The sequence below is a fragment of the Giraffa tippelskirchi genome, chromosome 1, assembly GCF_054371585.1.
Source record: "Giraffa tippelskirchi isolate mGirTip1 chromosome 1, T2T-mGirTip1v1.2.pri, whole genome shotgun sequence".
Taxonomy (NCBI): domain Eukaryota; kingdom Metazoa; phylum Chordata; class Mammalia; order Artiodactyla; family Giraffidae; genus Giraffa; species Giraffa tippelskirchi.
Window position 1 is genome coordinate 317,481 of NC_137275.1, and position 16,050 is coordinate 333,530.

A 16,050-nucleotide genomic window follows, 5' to 3' on the forward strand; every position below is an offset into this window, starting at 1 on the left:
ATAGAAAGTTTCAAGGTAAAACCTGTTTTTGGTAATTTACTCTACGCCTTGAGCTTAACAGAAAAGAATGTGGTCCCATAAAGTCATAGAACAGCAAGCTGAAGGTCAGCTCTAAGTAAGAATCTTCAGTTAAATCTACAATTGTCTTATTATTTGTATTAAAGCTAAACTTTTATTTATATAAATTGTTAACTATTATGCTTTCATTATATAGGCTAAATACGTTAAGAGTAAAAACATAGTGAGTGAATATAGACTAAGTAACAGTTTTATAAAGCAATATTTCTTATATTTCCTAACAAGCCTTTTTTCTTGTGAAGGGTTTTGTGCCCATAAGGGCCTTTTGTGTGGAGGCTCTCAATGTTATTTTATTATTAAGGAACAGTTATGCACATTGGCTCCAAAGGCACAGGTACACTTACTAAACAAACCAATATGTTAGCAAAAGGAATTTAGATCAGCATATTCTATATCCCAGATAATTTTATTTAGGGTGCTACCGTTCAGGGGCCTTGTTGATTTGAGGTTTCAGAATGATCTATTTTAGAAGGAAATCGGGAAAGGCCTTTTGCTTAAGTCATAGAAAATAAGAAGAGGTTTTTTTATAGTAAACATCAGAAAGACAGATATCTTCAAGGTGAGCGCTGAGGCAGCCTTCCGAGAATCCCTGAGGCCTGAGAAGCCCTGCTCAATCATTCCTCTTTCCCGTGACTCTGTCATGGGTGGGATCTCATGGGCTGGCTCCCGGCATATTTTTACAAGTTATATTTGAATATCTTTTATACCTGCCTGTTCTTTATTCATAATGTTATATTTTTAATTCCTTCTTTCATAACTAGTGATTTTAGATATACATATTTCAGTTATTAGTGATTCTTTTGTCTGAGTTTTGGGGGTCTGGTTTTTAGTCACACCCTAACCATTCCTGGAGAAAGACTTGCCCCAGCGTGAGGCGAGGCGTCTCAGCTGGGGCCAGCTCAGCCGTGCAGCGTGGCCAGGCTGTCCCTCCGCTGCGTCTGCCATCGGGAGTCACTTTACTTAGTTTGTTGTCTTGACCTTCCCTGTCACACGCTGAGTACTCCGACCCATGGACTCGTGATCTCCCAAAAGGGAAACGTGAACTTGAGACTTTGTGCATTTGCTCAGAGTCCTCCGCCCTCTGGTGAGCTGGCTGAGCGTGGTGTGCCCCTTGGTGACCCTTCCTGGATGTGGGGGCCGTGGTGCCGCCACGTGTGATGTCTTTCCTCATCGTTCCTGCGGAGCACTTGGCCTCTGTGGTGACACATGTGTGTGTCCCGCCAGCTAGAAGCGTTTACAACAGGATTTCCACCTTTGTCGGTGTAACTCTGAGGCTAGCATGTACTGCCACAATAAATAAATAATTCTCAGGTTTACTTTAAAGAACTGTATTAATAAAACAGAATTAATAATGTTAGATTATTTTTCACAAAATAGCAAAAATAAACAGATTTTAAGGTAGTGTGTTTAGGTCAACACAGAGTCATGATTTCCAGAACGTCTGTAGTCTTAGATCTAACTGAGAAGGCCTGCAGGGAGCAGCCCTGTGGCGACCTCAGCGCGCCCCCCAGCTGAGCCCTCTCTCTTGCAGGTGAGCATCTGTCTGGAATGCAACAGCAGCAAACTGCGGGGCTTGAAGCGAAAATGGATCCGCTGCTCAGCCCAGGCCACAGTCCTGCATCTGAAGAAGTTCATTGCCAAAAAACTTAACCTCTCGTCTTTCAACGAGGTAAACAGAAACTGTAACGAGTCGTTTCTTATTTGTAGAAGTGATACTTCCGAAGTTCTTTGGGTTTGTTTGCTTTTTACGATTTTGTTTGGAGATTTTCAATCAGAAAAAAAAGTCTTGTGTGTTGCCTACTCCCAGTTAGCGTGGCAGTAAATAGTGTTGGAGGCCCGGAGCCCACGAACATGGAAGCCACTGCTAAGAGAAGAGGAAGTGCTAACAGGATGGCAGCGAGATATGTTACCGATTTTCACAAGAGAGATTCTGGTCTTAATTTCACAAACGGACGGGGATGGATAGAGCGCGTGGGTAGACAGAGAAGATACTTCCAAGTGTTGGTGGATGCTGAGACTAAAGTAAAACCTGTGCTCTAGTGTGCAGAGAAGGGCGGTCCCAGAGGGAGAGCGGGCACACTTGCTAGGGGTGTCGGACACCCTCCTGAGGGCATTCGCTTCAGCTCAAACGTGGCTTGTCCGCAGGGGCTGGCTGTGCAGAAGTGTCAGGAGAAGGCACTGTGTGATGTAAAGCCAGGGACTCATGATGAAAACAGCCCTCAGCCTTCAAGGAAAGTGGTGTTGGGGTCCGGAAAAGGAAGCAGGAGAGGCCAGTTGGGGGGACTCTGGCAGAAGCCCCAGGAGAGCAGGCCAGTGAGGGTGGAGAGAGGAGGCCAGCTTCTGAGATGTGTGTCAGAGAAGAGTGAGTGGACGTGGCCCCACGGAGGTGTGTCCACACCCCAACCCCACAACCTGTAAACATGATCTTTCTGGAAAAAAGATCTTTCCAGATGTAATGAAGTTGAGGGTCTTTAGATGAAATAATCCTGGATTGACCCTCAATCCAGCAACATGTGCCCATACAAACGGGTCCTTAGATGAAGTAATCCTGGATTGACCCTCAATCCAGCGACATGTGCCCATACAAACGGGTCCTTAGATGAAATAATCCTGGATTGACCCTCAATCCAGCGACATGTGCCCATACAAACGGGTCCTTAGATGAAATAATCCTGGATTGACCCTCAATCCCACGACATGTGCCCATACAAACGGGTCCTTAGATGAAGTAATCCTGGATTGACCCTCAATCCCGCGACATGTGCCCATACAAACGGGTCCTTAGATGAAATAATCCTGGATTGACCCTCAATCCCGCGACATGTGCCCATACAAACGGGTTCTTAGATGAAGTAATCCTGGATTGACCCTCAATCCAGCGACATGTGCCCATACAAACGGGTCCTTAGATGAAGTAATCCTGGATTGACCCTCAATCCAGCGACATGTGCCCATACAAACGGGTCCTTAGATGAAGTAATCCTGGATTGACCCTCAATCCAGCGACATGTGCCCATACAAACGGGTCCTTAGATGAAGTAATCCTGGATTGACCCTCAATCCAGCGACATGTGCCCGTACAAATGTGAGGCAGAGGGAAATTTGAGACACACAAAGAGGAGAAGATGGTGTGAAGATGGAGACAAGATTGGGGTGATGTGACCACAAGCCAAGGGATGCCTGCAGCCCCCAGAAGCTGGTATAGTTTCTTCTTGGTGCTTATAATAAAATGTTAAAGGAGAAGGATGAATTCAAGAATGAGCTGCCAACAAAAAGGAACCTACAGCCTATCCAGATTGTAAAAAGATGGTAATATTAGGAATTTGACCATTAGAAACACACTCAAGAGAGAAGGGCAAGTGTGTAGCTGTTCAACCTTTTGCTTAAGGATTTAGTTGTTTGACTCTTGGTGGCTCAGCTGTCTCATGGGAGGATTAGAGAGAAGTTTATCCAAGAGAGCTCCACAGAGGATTTTCATGTCAGTGGCCTGGATCGGTGACATACGTGGGAGACCCACGGTGTTTCTAAGAATGTGGTGTCGGCAGAACCACCACCAACTTGGGCTGAAGGGGCAGAGACAGGAAGAAGAGAGAGAAGGCTATCGTACTTCCAAAATTCGACCAGCAGGAAACAGGCTGGTGAGAGCTGCTCAGCTGCCAAGGTGAGCCTCCCCAGAGGGTGAGGCCAGCACGGGCCCAAGAGAGCAGAACCTTGACCCACAGTGATCTGTTTTCAGATCTTGAGACCAAATGGAATTTCCATACTGGATTTCAAATGTTATGTAGACCAGTGATGTCTTTATGTCTTCTAATATATCTCCCTTTTGGACTTAGAATATCTATCCTGTCCCACACTTGTATTTTGAAAGCAAATAATGTGTTCTCTAGTTTCACAGATCTTCAGTGGGAGAGGAATTTTTCCTCGGGATGCATCATACTCAGAGTCTCACCCATAGCTGATTCCCGTGATTTAGAAAATAAGCTCTGAGACTTTGAACTGATGATGTCAAGATGAGATCTGGGGATCTGGAGTGGACACTACAGTGGCTTGAGTCTCTTTGGGCTAAAAAAAGGGATGCAGGGTGGATGTCAGTTTTATGGGGTCAGAGGGCAGACTGTAGTAGGTTAAGTGGTGACCCTGCAAAAAAAAATACGTTCACTTTGTAATCCTGAGAACATCAGCATACTTCTTTATTTGAAAAAAGGTCTTTGTAGACATGCAAAGAATGTTGGAGTGAAGAGACCTCCTGGATTATCCAGGTGGGCCGTAAATCCAGCAACCGGTGTCCTTAGAAGAGCAGACACAAATTGTCTCAGTAGATTTTAAAAGATGTTATACAAAGTATCTTCTCATACCACAGCTGCACGAGGTTAGAAGTCAATAACCGAAGGAACACTGGAAAATTCACAAAATTGTGGAAATTAAGCAACTAGTGGATCAAAGGAGAAATCAAAGAGTGGCTAGAAAATACTTAACAGACAAATAAAAACAAAAATGCAGCCTATCAAAACTAAGGGGACGCAGTGAAAGCAGTGCTGTGGGGGAGGCCACAGCCGTGAGCACACGAAGACAAGATCTCAAATCAACAGACTCAGTCTACAGCTTTAACGATCTAGACAAAGACTAAGCTAAACCCAAAGCTAGCAGAAAGAAAAGAATAATAAAGGTTAGAGCAGAAATAAACAAAACAGGGAATAGAGAAACAATAGAGAAGTTCAGTGGTTTTTCAAAAAGGCCAACAGTATTGACAAACTTTGAGCTGGAAGGACCAAGAAAGAGGACTTAAGTTACACAATCTGAATGGAAGCAGGGACATCACTCCTGATTCTTCAGATACAGATTTTCAGAGAGCACTCTGAGCAGTTGTATGCCCACAGATTGGATGACCTAGCTGAAGTGGACAAACCTAGAAACACAAGGCCTACTACGACAATCACAAATAAATAGGAAATTTGAATAGACCTGTAACTGGTAAGGAGATTGAATCACCAATCAGAAAACCTTGCAACAACAAAAAAGTCCTGGACCTGATGGCTTCACTGAATTCTGACAAGCATTTAAAAAACTAGTATCAACCCTTCTCAAACTTTTCTAAAAGATTGAAGAGGAGGACCACTTCCTGACTCATTTCATGAGGCCAGCATAACCCTGAGAAAGCCAGATAAAGACACTACAAGAAAACTGTGCAATATCCCTTATTAACATTGATGCAAAAAATCCTCAACAAAATAGTAATAAAGAGAATTCAACATATTAAAAGGATTTACACACCATACCTAAGTGGGTTTCAAGGGATTAGATCTGATAGAGTGCCTGAAGAACTATGGATGGAGGTTTGCGACATTCTACAGGAGGCAGTCATCGAGACCATCCCCAAGAAAAAGGAATGCAAAAAGGCGAAATGGCTGTCTGAGGAGGCCTTACAAATAGCTGAGAAAAGAAGAGAGGCTAAAGGCAAAGAAGAAAAGGAAAGATATACCCATCTGAATGTAGAGTTCCAAAGAATAGCAAGGAGAGATAAGAAAGCCTTCCTTAATGATCAGTGCAAAGAAATAGAGGAAAACAACAGAACGGGAAAGACTAGAGATCTCTTCAAGAAAATTAGAGATACCCAGGGAACATTTCATGCACAGATGGGCACAATAAAGGACAGAAATGGTATGGACCTAACAGAAGCAGAAGATGTTAAGAAGAGGTGGGAAGAATACACAGAAGAACTATACAAAAAAGATTTCAATGACCAAGATAACCACGATGGTGTGGTCACTCACCTAAAGCCAGACATCCTGGAATGCAAAGTCAAGTGGGCCTTAGGAAGCACCACTACAAACAAAGCTAGTGGAGGTGATGGAATTCCAGTTGAGCTATTTCAAATCCTGAAAGATGATGCTGTGAATGCTGCCAGAAATTTTGAAAAACTCAGCAGTGGCCACAGGACTGGAAAGGGTCAGTTTTCATTCCAATCCCAAAGAAAGGCAATGCCAAAGAATGTTCAAACTACTGCACAATTGTACTCATCTCACAGGTTAGCAAAGTAATGCTCAAAATTCTCCAAGCCAGGCTTCAGCAGGACGTGATCCATGAACTTCCAGACACTCAAGCTGGATTTAGAAAAGGCACAGGAACCAGACAGAGTTCACATTGCCGACGTCCCCTGGGTCATCGAGAAAGCAAGAGAGTTCCAGAAAAAACATCTGCTTTGTTGACGACGTCAAAGCCTTTGACTGTGTGGATCACAACAAAATGTGGAAAATTCTTCAAGAGATGGGAATACCAGACCACCTTACCTGCCTCCTGAGAAATCTGCATGCAGGTCAGGAAGCAACAATTAGAAACAGACATGGAACAAAGGACTGGTTCCAGATAGGGAAAGAAGTACATCAAGGCTGTATATTGTCACCCTGCTTATTTAACTTAAATGCAGAGTACATCATGTGAAATGCAGGGCTGGATAAAGCCCAAGCTGGAATCAAAATTGCCAGGAGAAACATCAGTAACCTCAGATACGCAGATGATACCACCCTTATGGCAGAAAGTGAAGAAGAACTAAAGAGGCTCTTGATGAAAGTGAAAGAGGAGAGTGAAAAAGCTGGCTCAACATTCAGAAAACTCAACTCAACATTCAGAAAACTAAGATCATGGCATCTGGTCCCATCACTTCACGGCAAATAGAGGGGGAAAAAACAGACACAGTGAGAGACTTTATTTTCTTGGGCTCCAGAATCACTGCAGATGGTGACTGCAGCCATGAAAGACGTGTGCTCCTTGGAAGAAAACCTATGACCAACCTAGACAGCATATTAAAAAGCAGAGACATTACTTTGCCCACAAAAGTCCATCTAGTCAAAGCTGTGGTTTTTCCACTGGTCATGTATGAATGTGAGAGTTGGACTATAAAGAAAGGTGAGCGCCGAAGAATTGATGCTTTTGAACTGTGGTGTTGGAAAAGACTCTTGAGAGTCCCTTGGACTATAAGGAGATCCAACCAGTCCATCCTAAAGGAGATCAGTCCTGAATATTCATTGGAAGGACTGATGCTGAAGCTGAAACTCCAGTACTTTGGCCATCTGATACGAAGAACTGACTCACTGGAAAAGACCCTGATGCTGGGAAAGATAGAAGGCAGGAGGAGAAGGGGACGACAGAGGATGAAATAGTTATATAGCATCACCAACTCGATGGACATGAGTTTGAGTAAGCTCCAGGAGTTGGTGATGGACAGGGAATCCTGGCGTGCTACAGTCCATGGGGTCACAAAGAGTCATACACAACTGAGCGACTGAACTGAAGAGTAAGGAAGAAGAATTTGCAGAAAACTCTAAAAATTCCACAGGAAGACCCTGTCAGAACTAACCGCAAGGCAGCAAAACGCAAAGTGAGCAGAGAAATCAGATGCATTTTTGTACATGAGCAATGAACAAGCTGAAAAGCAAATTTTAAAACTAAATACATTTATAATAGCATCAAAAAGAATAATATACTCAGCCATAAAAAGAAATAAAAGTAGGTCATTTGTAGAGACGTGGATAGACTTCAAGAGTGTCATACAAAGTGAAGTATCAGGGAAAACAAATATATTAACACATATGTGTGGAATGTAGAAAAATGGTTTAGATGACGTTATGTGCAAAGCAGAAATAGAGACACAGACGTAGAGAACAAACATGGACATCAAGAGAGGAAAGCTGGGAGATGGGATTAATTGGGAGGTTGAGGTTGACACATGCCCTATGGATGCTGTTTATAAAGTAAGTGATCAATGAGAATGTGCTGTGCACTCAGAGAACTACTCACTGCTCTGTGGTGACACCAACGGGAAGGAAATCCAAAGAAGAGGGCATATGTGTATATGTATAGCTGAGTCACTTGGCTGTACAGTAGAAACTAACACACCATTGTAAAGCAACTATAGTCCAATACAAATAATTTTAAAAAATGAAATACTTAGGAATTAAGTTAACAAAGGAAGTGAAAGACTTGTACAGTGAAAATTATAGAAAATGCTGAAAAAATGAAAGACAGAAGCAAGAGGAAATGTATACCACATTCATGGATTAGAAGACTTAATATTGTTTAAAATGTCAGTATTACCCAAATGATCTACCGATTCAGTACAATTCCTATCAAAATCCCAAAGATATTTCTTGCAGAAATAAAAAAAAATGCATTCTAATTTTTTTATGGACTCTTAAGGAATCCAAATAGCCAAAACAACCTTGAAAAAGAAGAACAGAACTGGAGGACTCAAAGTTTCCCAGTGTACTAGAGAGATGCACTAACCAAAACGGTGGTGTTGGTGTTGAGACAGATTAATGGAGCAGAACAGAGGATGGAATAAATCCTCACATATGTGGTCAGCTGACAAGGGTCCAAGATGCTCTAACGAGGAAAGGACAGTCTTTTCAACAAATGGTGCTGAGAAAACTGTATATCCACGTGCAAAAGAATGAAGTTTGACCCTTACCTAGCCCAACATACAAAAATTAATTCAAAGTGTATCGGGGACATAAATGTAAAACCTGAAACAATAAAACTCTTAAAAGAAAACATAGGACAAAAACTTGGCATTGGATTTGGCAATGATTGCTTGGATAGAATACCCAAGGCACAGGCAACAAAAGAAAAAAATAGACAATTTGGACTTCGTTGAACTGAAAAAAAAAGAAATTGTATGGATGGAAGGAAGTATTTATAAGTCATATATCTGACGAGGAATTACTATCCGGAATAGATAGACTATTTCTAAAATTGAGCATAAAAATAATCAGTTACAAAATGAGCACAGGACTTGAGTAGACATTTCTCCAAAGATGTACGAATCCCAATAAGCACATAAAAACATACTCGACATCACTAATCACGGGAGAAATGCAAGTCAGAACTGTGATGAGACCTACCTCAAATCCAATAGGATGGCTACTGCAAAAAATAAGAAACAAGTGCTGGTGAGGATGTGGAGAAATTGGAGCGCTTGTGCACTGTTGATGGGATATGAAATGGTGCTGCCACCCTGGAAAACAGTACGAGGATTTCTCAAAAAATTAAACAGAACTACCATGAGATCCAACAATTCCACTTCTGGGTAATACCCAAAAGAATTGAAAGCATGATCCCGAGGAAATATTTGTACCCCCATGCTTGTAGCAGCGTTATTAACAGTGGGCAAAAGGTGGTAGCAACCGAGTGTCCATCAGTGGGTGATTGATAAGCAAAATGCGGTCCGTCCATACAATGGAATATTCTGCCTTAAATAGGAAGGAAATTCTAACACCTGCTACAGCATAGATGAATCTTGAGGAGACTGTGCTAAATGAAGTAAGCCAATCACGAAAGGACAAATACTGTCTGATTCCACTTGTACTAGGTCCCCAGAGGCATCAGAATCATAAAGACAGAAAGTAGAATAGGAGTTGCCGGTGCTGGGGAGGGGACTGGGCGGTTACTGACTAAGGGGGCAGAGTTACAGGTTCACACACGCAGAGTCTGGATGGGCAGCAGCTGCACATCAGGGATGCAGTTAATACTACTGAGCTGGGCACTCAAACGGTTAAGCTGGTAAAGTTTACGTGCATCTTACCCTAGTTATTTTAGCGATAAATAAGAATGAACTATTGATGCGTACCGGAGAAGGCAATGGCACCCCACTCCAGTACTCTTGCCTGGAAAATCCCAGGGACGGCAGAGCCTGGTGGGCTGCCGTCTATGGAGTTGCACAGAGTCAGACACGACTGACGCGACTCAGCAGCAGCATTGATGCATACAGAGAAGAGAGTAGAGGGAGTTTGGGGCCACCTGAGGACGGAAGGAGGGTTGGGAGGACGCTGCCCCGGGCCAGGGAGCCCCGGTGCCTCCAGAGGGCCTGAGCCTGCGGGCTCCCAGACAGAACTCTGAGGACTGCGCCCCTGGCGTTCTCTGTCCTGACCCGCAGGTGTGCTGCGTGCATGGCAGACACAGGAGGCACACATCGGGACCCCCCTCCCCTGCCTTGAGAGAGACGTTTAAAAGACCATCTGGGAACTCCTGGCGGCCCAGTGGTTAAGACTTGGTGCTTTCCCTGCAGCGGCCTGGGTTCAGTACCCTGGTCAGGGAACTACGATCCTGCGAGCTGCACGGCACTGCCAAAAAAATAATAATAAAAAGACCATCTGGGTCAACATCATTTGTCATCAGGGAAATGCAAATTAAAACAATGAGATCCCGCTCCAGACCTATAGAACGTCCAAAATCCAGGACCCCAGCACCACCATGTGCTGGCAAGGACGTGGAGCAACAGAATCTCACCACTGCCGGTGGAAATGCACAATGGTGCAGCCACTGAGGAAAACAGTTCAGTGGTTTCTCACAAAACGACTCTTATCATACGTACAATCCAGCAGTCAAGCCCCTTGGTGCTTACCCAAAGGGGTTGAAAACCTAGGTCCACTGGAAAACTTACACACAGATGTTTATAGCAGCTTAGTCATAGTTGCCAAAACCTGGAAGCCAAAGCATCCTTCAGGAGGTGAATGGATAAGTAAACTGTGGTCCATCCAGACAGTGGAACGTTACTCAGCCGAGAGAAAAGAGCTAACAGGGCATGAGGGACGTGGAGGAACCTTCCGTGCGTATGACAGTGAAAGAAGCCAATCCAAAAAGCCTGCACGCTGCGATCCACGCCTGCGACATCTGGAAAAACCCGTGGAGACGGCGCAAGAGCCGCGGTTGCCAGGGGTGGAGGGCGAGATGGACCGGCCCCCTGAGGAGTCCTAGGGCCGTGACCCTGCTCTGAGTGACGCTGTCCTGGAGGACACTCGTCACTCTGTGTCCAGACACGCAGAAGGCACAGCACCGGTCCTGAGCCTCGTGGAGGCCGTGGGCTATGGGAGGTGATGATGTGTTGACTGAGGTTCATCAGGTGTAACATGTTTACATCAGGGATGTTGATGGCGGCCGGGAGGCTGTGGGGTGGGTCCAGGAGATATGTGAGGACTCTGTGCCTTCTGCTAAATTTTTCTGTGAACCTAAAACTGCTCTAAAAAGTATTTTAAAAAAGGGAAGAATTGTCTGTGGAGCTCATAACCTTTTTCCACTGAGGTGAGAGGGACAAACCTGGCCAGGATGGACTGAAGCTGGGGGACAGGGTGCTTGTTGGTGAGAGTAGCCTGGAGGCTGCCGTCCCACGACAGGGGTGCTGCCTTGTGTGTGGACAGAACTCCCTGAGCGCTCTCCACCCTCGGGCGGGGTGGGGAGGGGCCTTCCACGCGCTGCTTCCCGCCAGTGCTGCCCCAAAAGGAAGGCAGGTGGCTCTTCGCTGACGGGCGTGCCTGCCTGGACCGGAGGCCCCGCGTCCTGAGCACCGCACCCTCGGCCCCGCTGACTGAGGTCTTGTTCTCCCGGCAGCTGGACATTTTATGCAACGAGGAGATCCTTGGCAAGGACCACACACTCAAATTCGTCGTCGTCACGAGGTGGAGATTCAAGGTGAGACTGTGCTGTGATTGTCTGTGGTTATTTCAGAGCTTAGGAATCAGCCCACCGTGGGGCTGTCAGCAGTGGGGTCGCTCGGAAGTCATCAGCCCCGGAGCTGTGTGGCCGTGGGTGGTGCAGTCCCCAGGCCCCCACTCGTCTCATCCCTCCTGGCCAAGGTGACTGACGTCCTGGGGAGGGAGTGGCTACTGCAGTCAGAAGGCACCCTTCAAGCCACGGTGCCTCTCTGGAGCAGGAAACAGACGGGCGTGACCCCCAGGGTCTGCCTGAGAGCAGGGAAGACAGGCTGGCCGAGGCCGAGGCCTGGGGGCAAGCGGGCACTAGACAGGGCAGGCGGGGGGCTCCCCTCAGCAGCTGACCCCCGGGGGCCCCGGGCCCTCCCCTCCTTGTCTTGCAGAAGGCACCCCTCCTGCTGCACTACAGACCCAAGATGGACCTGCTGTGAGCCCAGCAGAGACTCAGCCCCCAGGCGCCCGAGGGCACGGGCCAGGCGGGGCCACAGCACTTGGGTGCTGCCCTGGGCGCCGTGTGGACCGGACCACGAACACAGAATATTTATCACTTTTGTATGAGAGAGAATTCGCACGCGACGAGACGCTCGGCACAGGGCTACAGCCGTGACACGCACGGGGACCAGCGTGAGGACGGACGGGGCAGCGGCCTTCATTCCGACACGTGACATTTGCTTGCTTTCCAGGTCTTGAAAATCTCAGTCACTTCCGTTCAGTTTATGAGTTAGGTTTCACGATAACCCCCAAATACTTGTACGTTTATTGAATCCTTCCTAAGTTATTGAAAAAAATGTCTATTCATGGTGAATGACGATATTTATGTTGCCTTTAGCTTCCTGAAGACTTAGAAGATATATAAAAATTTAACTTAAAAGCAACCAAAAGAGGTTTCCATGAGTATCGTGAGTTAACCGTGGTATTCCATTCTCCACGTTAGGGAATGTGAAGCCGGGGGGCTCTGACCCCCAGGGGACCCAGAGCCCAGGGCAGGGAGCTGCACCCCAGCACCAGTGCGGCTGCTCAGCAGAGCGGACTGGACCAGTCGACGCTGGTTCTCAGAACAGTTCTTCTCAAAACTTGCTTTTATTAAATAGGGCACAAGTTGCTCAGTGCCGCGGCTTGACTTCACTCTGATTCTTTCCCTTTTTCGTTTTGCTGAAGGAGTCGATGCTGGTTGTGGGGGTGGGGCTGGTGCCCGGGTATGTGTCTCCACTGAAGCCCCAGGCGTGCAGACCCCGGGGCCCGCCAGGCCCACCTTCAGCGGCGGGCACGTCTGCCCTGCCCACCCCCTCTCCCGGAGCAGACGGCGGGGCCAGCGGGGTCCTGTGCGTCGGAAGCTGCTGTCCTCAGTCCCTTAGGACCTAAAACCCGGCAAAGGCAGCACACACTCTGTTAACCTTTCTCCGCCCAAATGTTCGTATTTTTGTGGAATTCGAGAATAAACTCTTTGCCAGCACATCCATCTTTGTTCTTTCAAGATCGTAATTTGGAACGTGTGGAGGCAGGAGCGAGGTGAGGGCCCTTTCCCGGGTGCAAGCTTGTCCCGGCTGTGTGTCTGCCCCCGTGTGCGTCCGGGGGCTTCTGCTGAGCTTCGGGCTCTTCCCTGCCGTCACCTCGGGGCCCTGGGGTCCTGGGGCCGCCTCGTTCGGTAGGTAGTCTTGATGGTCTCCTGAGAGCTGGGTTTCCCGTGAAGAGCTTCACCTTGGTGACTAGAATTTTTCTTGAACTTGCTTTGGAAGTGGTGGTCAGGCTCATCTACATTCGAGTTTGTTTATTTTCTTTTACTTCCTGTTTCATATGCATAAATGTCAGAAGCAGCTCCTTAGTGATGAGTGAAATGAACTCAGTCTAAGTGATTTTAATATAAGGCCTTTCAGAAACATAAAACCAAGTTTTTCCCTAGGAATCAGTCGAAGTTCACCTCTTTGTTTAAGCCCATTACTCCCAGGACTGTTTGAATTATTAGTTACTTAAGCTCATTTTTCATCCAAATTGTTTTTTTAAGAGTTCCTATTCAAGGGTTTAATGAGTAGATGTGTATGAGTAAATATTACCTGTCTACCTCAAATACACATTTCTGCTGAAACGTTCTGTAAAACCACGTGTTCTCAATGCAGTTGAAGTATAAGATTAGAATTTAGGTATTCTGTGTGGTCAAGGTAAGGAAGGGTTAAACAGTATGAGCGTCAGAATTCAAATACCGTTAATTCAGGGTCAGACTAACAGGAGCCTGGCCGTGTGACCTCAGTGTGTGTCTGTAACCTTGCGGCTGTCTTGCGATCACTTGAATTTGCTGTGGTGCTAAAGTCGATGAGCTTAATACACAGAGAGGCAGAGGCGGTGAGCTGCCGTCCCCCTGGGCCCCGACCACCCGTGATCTTGCGTGTGTAACGTGTGGCCCTGATGAAACCTCAGCAGCAGAAGTACCTATTTTTCTAAGATGTCCCCGTGCAGGCTGTCTTCACTGCAGGAGAGCCGGGTCCTGCCGCCTCTGGTGCGACACAGCCTAAGGGCCGGCGCTGGGGGCCCTTCAGCAGAGGGGAGCCTGCCCTGTGCTCGCTGTCTGCTTAACATCAAAGGGAGACTCGTATCTCTTCCAGCTGGAAAGCCGGGATCAGTTAGTAATTGGATCCTGTCACTTTTTTTTAAACAGATGGAGTTACTGTGAAGTAGTTTTCACAACTGTTTATGCTGGTAAAACAGACGCTGTCAGTCAGCAAGCAGCAGCAGCGAGCTTGTCACCAGTGCAGGGTCTCACTAGACACAGGTGTCATGAAAATAGAAGATTCAGATAGAATATATAATATTGAATTTAAGATTTGGGGGGTGAAAAAGAAGAAAACTTAACTTTATAAAATTATTTATTCTATTTTAAGCCTTTTATCATATTTTCCCATCCAATTGTTTGTTTTCAGTGGTCCAGCTTTATTTACAGGCATATAAATTGAAATTGTGAGGTGTTTTGCAAGCTTCTTCTTTTTACTTTGAGTAGCTTTTCATTTGTGTGTTTTGTTTTTCGTGGATGAAGCGTGGTTTGTGCGTCTGTGCAGTAGGCTCCAGCGTGCGTTCACGAGAGTTACGCTGAGTTGTCCACAGCATCTGTTCTGCTGGCCCGAAGGGGGTGCAGGGGGCCCTCCGAACGTGTACACTCAGCTCTGATTCTTCTCCATCGTGGTCCTCATGAGAATGCTGTTGTTGGGAGTGTGTGGGAGCCTGCGCGGGGGTGTCGGCCATTGGTGAGAGTAAGGGACCGCGTGGCCAAGACTGGCCTCGTGCCTTGGGCCCCACGTGCTGGTGGGCCAGGACACGCCCCGTGCTGACCACAGATGTGATGGTGCTGTGTCCTGGGCTCCTGAGCCCTGCAGGGCGTGCGGCCTCCACGCCCTCTGGTGATATTAGAAGTCTTTAGAAATTCATTTGTTTTTTTCTCAAAGCCCACGGGATGTATTTTACAGTGATTTTGAAATGTGTCATTGGATTGAATATTCTAGGAACGAGCCAGCTGATTTCTTCTTTGTACATGAATATTTGATGTACTCTCAGAACACTGAAAATACATTTAGTGCAGATAAATCACAAAAAGCTCAGTTTCTCTTATTTCCTCAGGAAATCATTTACACTCCAGTGCATCACGTGTGACCTTCGCGTGATAAACCAGTGTGTTTTAAAGTAAATAGGTTGGGATAAGTTGTTAGGAAACGATTTGGATGACACCAAAGTCATCGCTGAGATTCTGCCCCTGCTGGGGAGCTGCCCGTCTCATCAGTTCACGCGTCTCCAGGTCGGGGGCGCGTCTGAGGGGCCTGGATTTTGCGTGTCCCTGAGCACGTGTGTAGCATTTGTGTAAATGTGTATTCCAACAGCTTCGTCAGGTGCAAGAAAACCAATTTTCCTGACAGATGTGGCTTTCGGGGGCGAGAGCCCTTGCCAGCCCTGGCGTCCCACATGGAGCTTGGGGGCTGGGGGGCTGTGGAGCTGACGCTGCAGACACGCGCTTCTGACTGTTGAGTTTGGAAGTTTACACTTTTTATGCTTTCTGTTGGTGTGTAATTGTTTTGTACTATTGGTGGCTAGATTTTAATCTAAAAATCTTTTTTGGAATATTGCTTAAATGTTTTGATTTTATGATAGTGAAGCTTGTATTCAGTGTTTTGCCAATTGATATTATATGCTTGTAATAAAAGCAAAAGGAAAACCTACCTAGTTCTCTGAAGCTGGATGTTTGTTACCTAAGATGTTTGTACAAGTGTCAGTTGGTGCCCTGTTAGGGTGATCTAGTACCTTGTGTATCGGTGAGGACGCACACACACCACGCCAGGCCCACCCCGCCCCCAGCCCGGACCCTCTGCCCCACATGGCATTTGCGGCCGTGACCTTGGATGCAGGCTTCATTGACCTGGTCTGGTGGTTAGCACCAGAGGTTTGATGGGGCCTCTGGGAGCCCACGCTTGTCTGTCTGCCTGGAGAGGGAACTGTCTTTGGTTTGGAGCTATGA

At 46.5% G+C, this 16,050-nt stretch overlaps 1 protein-coding gene across 3 annotated transcripts in view; it reads left to right on the forward strand.

The window, feature by feature from the left end:
• Window positions 1-15,754, forward strand: part of PCGF3 (polycomb group ring finger 3) — a 51,060-nt gene extending 35,306 nt beyond the window's left edge. For 2 of the 3 annotated variants that reach the window (XM_081577208.1, XM_081577219.1), the window contains exons 9-11: window positions 1,610-1,747; window positions 11,458-11,538; window positions 11,942-15,754. In XM_081577208.1, coding sequence (XP_081433334.1) covers window positions 1,610-1,747; window positions 11,458-11,538; window positions 11,942-11,989 — 267 coding nt within the window. In that variant the 3' untranslated portion in view covers window positions 11,990-15,754. The remainder of the gene's footprint in view (window positions 1-1,609; window positions 1,748-11,457; window positions 11,539-11,941) is intronic. The other variant, XM_081577230.1, reaches the window with a different exon arrangement.
• The last annotated feature ends 296 nt before the right edge of the window (window positions 15,755-16,050 follow it).